Source organism: Necator americanus, chromosome IV, assembly GCF_031761385.1.
Source record: "Necator americanus strain Aroian chromosome IV, whole genome shotgun sequence".
Taxonomy (NCBI): Eukaryota; Metazoa; Nematoda; class Chromadorea; order Rhabditida; family Ancylostomatidae; genus Necator; species Necator americanus.
In genome coordinates, this window is record NC_087374.1 from 11135148 (window position 1) to 11146193 (window position 11046).

Genomic DNA, 11046 nt, shown 5'->3' on the forward strand with positions numbered 1-11046 from the left:
TGCTGCTCTTCTCTCCATAATTTCAACTTTCTGCAAAATAAAAATCCTAGCAACTAGGTAATTTGGAGTTGCTAAGCCGACGGGAACTTCTTGAACGTCTTTTCTTCGCGCCTGCTCTTCAACAGGCCTTTTCAAGGGAGCTTTCTGTGAGCGTTCTCTCGAACCATTTCTTTGTGAAAAGCCTAAAATGAACGCAAATGCCGTTATAGCGGAGAATCGTTGGGATCCGAAATGTCCTCTGCAATTTAGGCATGGAATGGCTTTCTTCCTAACACGTAATCTTAATGTATTCTTTCATTTTACAGTGTCCCATCATGAGAAAAAAAATGCTTTGCCTAGCGCTTTAGAGATTTTCTTCCCGGTTCTCCTGTCTTAGAGCAGTTTTCTCGTAAGCTAAGAATAATGTACAGCTCACCACGATACTATTAATTATCAAGTGGTATGGGGCGTCTGTACCGTTGTAGGTTCGTAGTCCTGAACCAATTAAACCAATCTTTGTATCCTTCCGGAGCTGATAAACTCAGACTCAGCTGAGGAGGTTGCTCAAGTCACTGCATCAATTGAGCACGCGCTCGTTAACCTCCACGATTCTGAATTAAGGTTGAGAATTTTGGCAATCTTTTAAAGAATTGATCAACTTATCCTTTTCACCTTTCCTACATTGTTTTCTCTATTCACTATGAAGAAATTAGTCTACTATGATATGTTTTTTTCGAATTTTTTTCCTCGACGTTCCTCGTCGTCTTTTTAGCTTCTTTTTCGGAGCTTTAAAAAAATTAAAAATTGGAAAATTTCCGTCTAGCAGAAGTGCCGGATACATAAAAAGAGGATTGAATGCGAAATCCTTTAGTCTAAAAAATTACACATATTTGTACACTTGATATTACCTCAGTACCGACAAGGAACCCAAAATATGACAATTTAAGACTACGTGAGCCCGATAGTGCTCTAAGCTGCAGACGTAATAAGATTTTGGTAACGTTCTCCTATATATCCATAATGTCCGGAATTGCAGGTTGAGATAATGGTTAGAGAAAGATATTGGGCCTTAATTAAACGACAGCAGCAAGATTTGTTTGGATAAGAGTAAATGTGATGTTGTTGAATCATTTTGGATCATTCGCCCCAAATTTTATAGCTCTTCGGAGGCTTCAGTAAACGTGTCCTTCACTGAATTTCATTTTATTTGGGTGCTTAAAGTTAAAGAGATCTTTCCAAATAATAAATTACTACTTTCGGACGTCTTTTAGGTTTAGTTCGCATTTTCCATGTCGTTTACGTCGTTCTCATTGAACCGTTGCGCGACTCTGAATGCATCCGCAATTCACTCGTATGATGGAGCTTTCCCAGAATTTCTATAACTGACATCATTCTCTTCCTTTATGAATGGGGAGCAGTGTGCGTAATTTAGAGTTATTAATGACTAAAGTCAACCAAAAATCCAAAAAAACGAGAAAAAGTTTCGGTGTCAGTTAGGCTTGATCGAGAGGGAGCTGTACAGCTCAGAGGAAGTTAAGCTGAGGATTTTAAGGTGGCCGAACTTGCTGTAACTTGCTATACAACCAAGTTTTGTCCACCTTTCAACAAATTTCCCCTCTCAAGAGAAAAACTCTGATAATCGCCAAGTATAGACGCACTTTAGAACGCTGCACACATTCTGACGTGAGAACTACACTCACAGAGAAAATTCCCAGAGAACTGTGCGTAATATTTTGATGAGAAACAGGTCTAGGAAAAATGGGAAAAAGAAAATCGGAACTACTAGTTAATAGCAAAATAGTGAGGTCTATAATGACATGTGTCTTGCTTGAGGTGAGAAAAAAAAACAAGCATGAACAACATGGAGCTATCCAAGGTTCTGCGAATTGCAATGAATACTCTTATATGGATGTAATTCAATCACCATAAACGACGAATTACAGTGAACAATTCTGGAAACTAGGAGAACACTTTTATACAACCTATGAATTTGGAAGCAGTTCCATGTACGATTTTAAAAATGCGTGGTCCATTTATGTATTTGGAAAAAAGTGGAAATTTACGACATTGACCAATCGCTATGAGGAGGCGCCCACGCATTCGACACCAATTCAGAATCGCTAGAATTTTTTTAACGTTTAATGTGTGTGTGTGCGGCCTTACAATGACTTGCAATGGCTATCCGATATGTCAAGTCAGTGCTTTTATCCTCCTGGACAGGTCTGGTACCAATTCATCGAACTCAGTGGGATGAAAGGCTTGGTTGGCGACCAACTGCACTACACCTTATTAATTTCTTTTATTTAACTACCTTATGATGATTTAAGCTCAGTCTATCTATTATTAGTTGACGCTGAAGACGAAGAGAATAACTGAATGCAAATACTAGAGTAGCCTTGTTCTTGTTTGCTTAGTAGATCCCAGAAAAATGCCTTCATGAGGAGCGATAAACAATTCGTGCTGCTCTGTGCTGTACCTCTTCAAACTACCTATTCACCATTATCTCCGAAGTTTTTTTTTCCCCAAAAGAACACTCCTAATCCTAAAAATATCGACTTTGAATGGGTGTAGAGAAATTCTCGAAAGAAATTACTACTTTGTAGATGGATCTGAATCCGTGCTGAGCTGATTCAGCCCTTCATCCTTCTCTGCGGAATAGATGGGTCTCAAATCTATCTAGGAAGACAGATGGAGACGCGGAATTAATACATCGGACAGACGTATATAAAAGCCACTGCATGTGTACATGCGTGTTCATGAACCTTAGACAATCCTGGACACTTGGGGCTGAACGTGTTGACGCATCCCAAAGGAGCTGTTCTTGACGCAGGGTGATTTTTTTTTAATTCAAAAAAAATCCAGACTCTTTTAAGGTTTTGCACGCGTGAACGGATTGAATAAGACATTATTGTTCTAAATATAAACAGTAGGTAAAAAGGTGTGCCGAGTTTTCAGTCTTCCTAAACTTAAAGTTGTCCCTGACTTAGCTGTCCACTCACCGGGGAAAAACCATGTGACCGTCTCCGTCGATTCGCATGATTCCCATGTTGTCGAAACATCTGACGAGCAGAAGGGTACAATTTTCGCACAGAAACCTACTCCTCAGCTAGTTATTGACAATAATAATTATTGATGCCATAATAATTAATAATAAACTAATTAATCAGTACTTTCGGAAATTAATTATTGGTGTCTGAGGAGGTTCGACTTCATTGAAAACAAACATTAATAATTAAAGCACCTAATGTCAAATAGAAATTCTAACAACCTCAGAATATTTCTACATCATACAAAGTTGGGCAGAGTAATGAGCTTTCGCGCAATATCGACGAAAGCGGAAAAAGTATTTTTGTTTAAAGACCACTTAAAGATTAAAATCTATTTTGTTGACAGTCCAAGGTTCCACAAAGTAAAAACATGAAGAGTAGAAACTTGTAGGGTTTGAGCTGAAGAGGTTATTCCTCTTCTTTTAGATTTGGATTTTTTTTAAACATTTTTTTTAGATTCCAATTTAAAAATGTTTTCTGTCTTTAGTGATGCTGAGCACTCAGTGGCGTTTCACTTTAAAGTAAATTTAGGTGGGAGATCTAGGAAGTTTTCCGGAATTGGACACAGCAAAGTTGTTTTCGACTTCAACTAAACAATTTCTTCCTTTCGTTTCACTTCGGAGGAAATTCACGTATTTAGTACTTTCACATGTTGAGAAGTTTCTGAATTTTAACTGAATATGAATCTAAACACTCTTTCTCTACTCGCACTTTTGTTCCGTCGTTACATAATGTTTTCCTCTATGACCTCAGAGAGGGAGTAGACTTGATGTTGCCTTGCTGCGTATTTCCAAGCTACTAAAAGCTAATTGCGAATAAAATATGCAATTAAATATGTGCTGGGTAGCAATAAACTCCTTTTTTACCGATGTGTATTGTGGCTTTTGAGAACCTCAATCGAGCGTCTATGAAAATGAAGAAGAAATTGGCTACCTCTGCGGGAGATGGGGCTTCCTTGATATCATCCATTATTAGTCTCTTATTGTCTACTGACTATCGATTGCCCGCCGAATGACGCTTTAGAATAATATGCTGTTTATAATGATAAAACTGTAGGTTTGTTAGTTCTAAGTTTTCAGTTGAATTTCCCAATGAGTGGATATAGCGCAGTGGTAGGAAATCGCCGCTACATCACTGCGATCGATGGCTCATGACGGCCAGAGGCCAACCAAGCTTTGCATCCATCCGAATAAAATAGTAGCGCACTTGTCTGGAAGGATAAAAATTATTGACGCGATGCACTGTCCTGCTCCTATGAGCGATTATGAAGGTAGCGTACGCGTTTTCTGGGAATGAAGTCGGAATCGGTGGCGCATTCTAAAGGGATAGACCAATGTAAACGGCTTATTATTTATCCAATTTGACGGTCCCGAATGTTTGTGTTCGAAAGCTTTGGGAGAAAAAAAATTCTCTATGTTTGGAATTGAGACGATCGTTGCGGAGGAGTTCTCCTAAACCATTTTGGAGCAAGGAAAGTGATGTCTGTGAATTAGGAGAACCAGTGGTCCGAGGGACACAATTGCACTTTTCCGCTTCGCAGCAAACTTGCGGAGATTTGAGTTATTTTCCTCCTGAATTTCCGCTTCCACTGTGATCAAAAATGCTTCGAAGGAAATTCACAACTTAGAAGAACAAAATTGTAAAGATTACAAACAAGTATTGCGGAACAAGTGCGGAGTCGCTTCGCTTTCAACTTCTTCAAATGCACTTTCAGCGAGAACAGCGATGTGATGCTTAGTTTTCGACTTTTCGACTTTCAGCGTTGTCCTCGTCAAGATCACGACAACTGACACAACCGTTGTCTCTTTTCTCAGTGAAGTATGCGAATTTCGTTTCACGTCGCTCTTTTTGATCCTCGAGAGCCTGACTTCTTTCGTTGACCGCTCTTCGTTAGTAGAAACTCAGTGCTCAGGGACATTTTAAGAGTTTTCGCTTACTCAGGATAAAGCTAAGTTGTTATTCTAATAGCTTGTAACCTAATGGACTGGGAGGTTTAAGCATAAAACAACTAGAAAGTTATCGGAGTTTCCTTATGAACTCGCGTTAAAGGCATCACCCAACGAATCTGAGGTGGTACGGATTTCAGGTGGAGTATTCGTATACAGGATAGTAGATTATGGAGAGGAGAATGATTCCGTTCATTTCTTCCTAACTGCCGTAGAAAACGAGCCGGAAGATACGGCGCCGCACAAGGCTGGCGCGCTCCAATCGAATCGGCTTCGAGCGTTCCGGCGCGCTACTTTCTACAACGACTTCGATTGGAGCGCGCCAGCCTTGTGCACGCGCCGCATCTTCCGGCCCGTTTTCTACGGCAATTAGGAAGAAATGGACGGAATCACCTCCTCTTTATAGTCTCCCATCCTGTATACGAATACTCCACCGGAAATCCGTACCACTCCAGATTCGTGGGATGATGCCTTTAAGTATGTTAAGTATCCCTATCACGACTGCTCTACAATGAAATTTTTGTGTGTGTGTGTGTGAAAAATCGTTTTGTGGATCTCGATAATGTTCGATCAGGTTCTTCCACTCATTCATTGAAATCTAATGTGGAAACCATTTTATCTCTTAGAATTTACATCTTCTTCCAAGCTATGTAGAGCCATTTATCCAATCCAGAACGCTCCTTGAAAAGGGAAAAGTGTCTCATTCATCTTCGGAAAATCTCCAAGGATTTTCAATTTTCCCATGTGCTGCTAAGTTCCATGAATAATCTTTTCCCTCCACCTAGACGAATCAAGACTAGTCATAGCTAATCAGGTGCTATCTCACAATTATCTAACGCTCTATGTAGTATAAGCATTTTTGGTGGTCCTAATCTATTTTTACCACTTCTTCCTCAAGGAGCACATGATTAAAAGTGACTAATTGTGTACTTCGAATGAATATTTTAATTTAGCGTTTCGCTGAAAGATTCTAGAGCTGATGAGACGAGTTCGACATCGTGTCACGATTCCTCGCCATTTCCTGAAATACATTAAAACGTATTCACAAAAGCACTTTTAAAATTGCACGCAAACAGCCGGGAAGTAAAGCTTATTCAGCAAACGGGAATATCGGTTGTTCAAAAAATGGGGCTATTCGATCAATCGACTAGTCGATTGCAGCCTGGAATGAGATTTTTTGAATAGTTGCTATTTTCTGAAAGATCCGTTTTGATTGATTTCTCTGATTGGTGCTGGTATAGCGCAATCGGTTAGAGGTTCCAGTGCCTGCACAATCTATCGAACAGGTTCGAATCCGCCTTAGTGTTCACCAAGCCTTTCATCCCTTAAGGGGCCAAAAATTGGTACCAGACTTGTCTGAAAGGATAAAAACACCGACTTGACACATCGGCTAGCCCCGCCAATCATTGTTTGGGCCAGCTACACGTTCGTGAACCTCAAACGATTCTGGATTGAAGTGAACATGGGGGCGTGTCCCAAGCGGATTGATTAGACACTTTATCGTTTATCATTTATCCTCTCAGATCACTCGAATAACATTGTACCATGAGAACCTCGTGGGACAATGAATATCGCAAAAACGATGCCTATGCGGCTATTCACACGAAAAAAAGTCACTGTTGTGCGTTTCAAGCTTATATGAGCTTTTTTTTCACCGCACGTCAGAGATAGTATTTCACTAGCGTCTATGTACTTTCGATAGTAAAAGCCGAACACAGCGAAATGACTTTTCTGTGAGGAACAAGCGCTCATTCGCAACTGTGATAAAGGCTCGGCCGCGAAACGCTCTCATCGCACATTTCTGATTCTGATTCACTCAATACCCTTAGAAGAGGAGATGTTCACCTGTTGTGGTCACTGCCTCTTGTTGTATCAACTCTTGAACAGTTTAAAGGCAGCACCCCACGAGTCTGAGGTGGTACGGATTTCATGTGGAGTATTCTTATACGGGATAGTAGATTATGGAGAGGGGGTAATTCCGTCCATTTCTTCCTAAGTGCCGTAAAAAAAGGGCCCGGAAGAGCGCGCTCCAATCGAACTCGCTGTAGAAAATAGCGCGCCGAAACGCTTGAAGCCGTATCTTCCGGGTCGTTTTTTAGGAGGGTGATGCCTTTAATTGAGGTCTAGCGATTACAGGTTCCACGTACATATATGAGCTCCATTTCACATTACTTTTTTCCCACATTTTGCTCCGGGAGAGCCAGAGTGCGTGAGAATGTCGTAAGAATGTGTTTGAGAAAACACGGAATCGCAACATACAGTACCTACAACACTTGCGAATCTCGTCCATACCTTAATTCATTTGTTTACGTTTTTTGAGCACATAGTTGAACTTTAATTTACTCATTTCTTTTCTCTTTTGCCTAGACTGCAGCGGTAGATCAAGAGAGCTGTCTGGTCGCTCATATGCGGTGCAAGCGATCACGGACGCCTCGCCACTTGACGGAGCATCCTGCATCTGCAACGGCCAGTGATTACTCCGAGGAGAAGCCCACCATATTGAAATATACTTCTAAGTGTCTTATTGCACAGAAACAGTGTATGAGGCAATCTTTGCAAATTATTATTCGCAAGTGCCCTCCACCATTCGAGCATTATTTCAATGAGGTGGGATACCTCACACTGAGACCGCCCGCGTTGTCCGCGGAGGACAGCGATGATCGTTGCCCTGGCGGGCTTGGTGTGCTCGATGTAATTGCCTGCGATCCCCCTATATTAAGACGTTGACTGGAGCATTACTTCAGTTCCATAGAAGAACGGTCTTCGACGAAGAATGACTTCATCACACTAAGAGGGATCTGCTACGAACTGAAATCAGATAGCTATGAGGAGCACAATAAAAAACTCTTCACAAAAACTTCAAAAAACTCTTTCTGTGCTCAAATCAACAATATCGCAATTTCCCGTTTGAAAAGTTTCCGAGAAATCAAAGAAATTGTCCTGGATACTGAACGTAGTTGAATGAGAGCAATAAAATAAACGTTGAATAGGTTTCGATTGAATTACTGAGAATTATTGGTGAAGAGAAAAAAATTATAGTAGTGAATAGATATCAAATAAGACTAAGTTTATCTGAATGAATGAAGAAAATTCAGGTATAGAAAAAGTGCGTGACGATGATGCGATAAACATGCGTTTTTCATGTTTTCTCGATAGTTCAAGGGGAACGAAAAGAGCCTGGATTTCAGGGAAACAAAGATCTCATAGAATTACAAGATCATTAAGCAGTTGGTGAAAATTGACAATGCACCTCTAAAATAATAAATAATAAATATAAACAATGAAAGATAGGGACGAAAGCAAAAGAGAAATCTTGAACAACACCCGAAACTTAGCTTGGTTTAAAGCTTCCGTCCTCGAAATATTTTGCAAATCACTAATTCTCACCGTAAAACGTTTCCGCACCAATTTCAGGGAACATCGTACAAACTACTCAATGTTCATAATAAAGATCCAGCAGCTTCTGCCTCTCTTCCATATATCATTAATACTTTCTAGAGTTTTCTCTTTATCTATCAAATGAGCACAATTAGAATGTGTGTAACTATCAAATAAACTATAAAATGTTCAGCAGTTCTTAGCTTCGGTTGCTTACGTTGCCTGAGCACATTTATAGGTGCATTTTGCTCTTGGATAACTACACAATCGCTGGAAAATTTACTGCACGTTGGCGACGCACATTTTCATTTTTTTAGCATCGATTTTTTTTCAAAAAGAAAAAATGCCCTGAAATTAATCGGAGTTATCGGAAAACGTTTTTTCTATTCTTCAGCTCTTTTTTCCGAGATTCTTAAAAGGCTTGTTTCTTTTCTAATCTTGTGCATTTTGAATGCAAAATTAAGTAAATTGATAAGGTAAAGAAACAAAAAAATGTTTTTGTAATTCCTCTGAACACATTGAGGATCAAGCGGCTCTTTTGCGTCCGTCGCGCGGGACCACGATTATTTTTTTCGCGCGTCAGTTGTCTGTCGGCACCATCGTATTAATGTCCTAAAAAACGAAAGATTATAAAATTAAATACTGGGGAACCTTTCGTAAAGTCTTTTGATCTCTTCCAATATCATCAAGCATTTTTTCACGCGTAAAAAAATTGGTGATAGCATCCCCTAACATTGTCGTCAACGTGATAAGCGAATATTAATTGGGCTGCACTTCTCTTCCTGAATGTCTAAGAAATTGTTCCCGGATCCTTCTCTCCTTATTAGAGTGCAGTAGAGCGTCATTGACCATTCATTAGCTGGTCATTTGTTTCCCGAAGCCTTTAAATAAGCCGTTCATTGAGTTATAAGCACATGGGTACATCCTGTTTCGGGATCTTCCTCGTTCGCGGAAACAATAATTGAAAATTTTTACGTTTATTGGCAACAACTTAGGGTAACACAATGCCCTTCAATTATTATTCGAAACCAAAATCAATAGTTTCTTTTCTATTTTCATATTTTCAATTATATTTGACCATAATTCCCTACTATTTGTTTTATAATCGTTATTATATCATGCGGTAACTAATAATTTACGCTATGACGCAAATTCGCACATTTATGTGCAAATCCTATCGCCTCAGGCAACCATTATGCATAGGTGAAAGGGAACAGCAAACTACTTCTCTCTAGCGCTTACAGTGCTTCTCGCTATCGAATTCTGTTGTCCGTACTACTTTTTTCCTACATTTTCCATTATTTCCTGAATGTTGGAAATTAGGATGGAATTTTATTGACGTGGAAAATTTTTGAACTGGACGAATTAATGGTTTCTTTTCGTCTGTTGGTGAAACCTTTATTCTTTTCCAGCAAAGTATGTAACTGTTTTCTGTTTTCTTTTTCCTTATAAGCACTTCTGACAAGATTAGGGAAAAACTCCTAATAAGGATAAACGTCGCGTAAAAACTTTCAATTCAAAGTAATTAAAATGAGAAAATTTAATTCCCTATTACGTATGACTATTACAAAAACTATATAATTATTATGGAATTCGTAGATTAACGAGGGGAAGGCAGTGAATTCTTCCGTTTCCAAATCTTTAAGATCCGAATCCTCCATTGGCTCGATTTGAATACCATAGTATCAAAAAAAGAACATTTTTTACTTTTTATTCCTTCATAATTCTTTTTTTTTACAAAACATTCTTTTCAAATGAACAATTGGGAGACGTAGGTAGGGTCACTCGGTGTGGGCGACCGCGTTGCGTTGACTGTAGCGAATCTCCTCTTACTTACACTCGCTTTGCTCGTCTATAGCCCTTATCCATGTTCATTCGTTTTTGAAAATGACATCAGGGAGATTATTGGTATTTTATGGGAAATTACGCTATACCTTGCAGCCAGAAATCGAAGAAGAATGGTTTAAAAAATGGGAAATTAACGGAAGAAATGCCTTTCTTTTTTAAGGAGAAAAAAAACGACATTTGGAGAAATCCCCAAGATTGGGACCTTTTCACAACTGGACAGGGATCAGGGCCTATTCGCAGATATCAAAGAGAAAATGCTCAACTTCCTCCTTCTCTCCTTCATCCACGATTTTGAAACATCAGGGACACTCAGAGCCATTAGTCGGCATTAAATCAGAGAAAACATGTCCGGCAGGGTGATCTACGACCTCTCACAAGACCTGTACTCTTGCTGCGTGAAACTGCTGGATTTGTGAGGGAGTTGCGCCTTTTCATCTGAACTTCGCCCTCAGCCCCTACCTACATGTGGAAAGATCTCAATACTCCAAAACTAATAGAACTAAAAACGGTAACGTTACCGTAAACGAGAAGTACGACTTTCAATGAACTTCGGCACAGAAAGGTGTCGTTCTGATTTCTAATAAGCTGTACTCGAGGTTGTTAGAATAACTCCATTGGTTGATTTTCCGGTAAAACCGCCTTCTTCAGAGCCTGGAATGGTCAATTCAAGCTTTTTAAGACTACTTTTTCAATCGCTGGAGTAGAGACTGTTGATCTTGGATCATAGGCGCCTAACTAGGATCGCTGAATGATCGATCGCAATAACCCGAATTGCTCTTCATATCCGAATAAGAAATTCGAATCGATCAATCACCACTAGGCTTTTTCAGTCCGGAATGAGCATTCAG

At 39.6% G+C, this 11046-nt stretch overlaps 1 protein-coding gene across 1 annotated transcript; it reads left to right on the plus strand.

The window, feature by feature from the left end:
• Nucleotides 1–7378: 7378 nt before the first annotated feature.
• On the plus strand, nucleotides 7379–7699 carry RB195_000927 (uncharacterized protein; the record flags this gene model as incomplete). Its single annotated transcript, XM_064197488.1, has 1 exon — nucleotides 7379–7699. The coding sequence occupies one exon, from the start codon at nucleotides 7379–7381 to the stop codon at nucleotides 7697–7699; it is 321 nt and encodes a 106-aa protein (XP_064053369.1).
• Between the last annotated feature and the right edge of the window lie 3347 nt (nucleotides 7700–11046).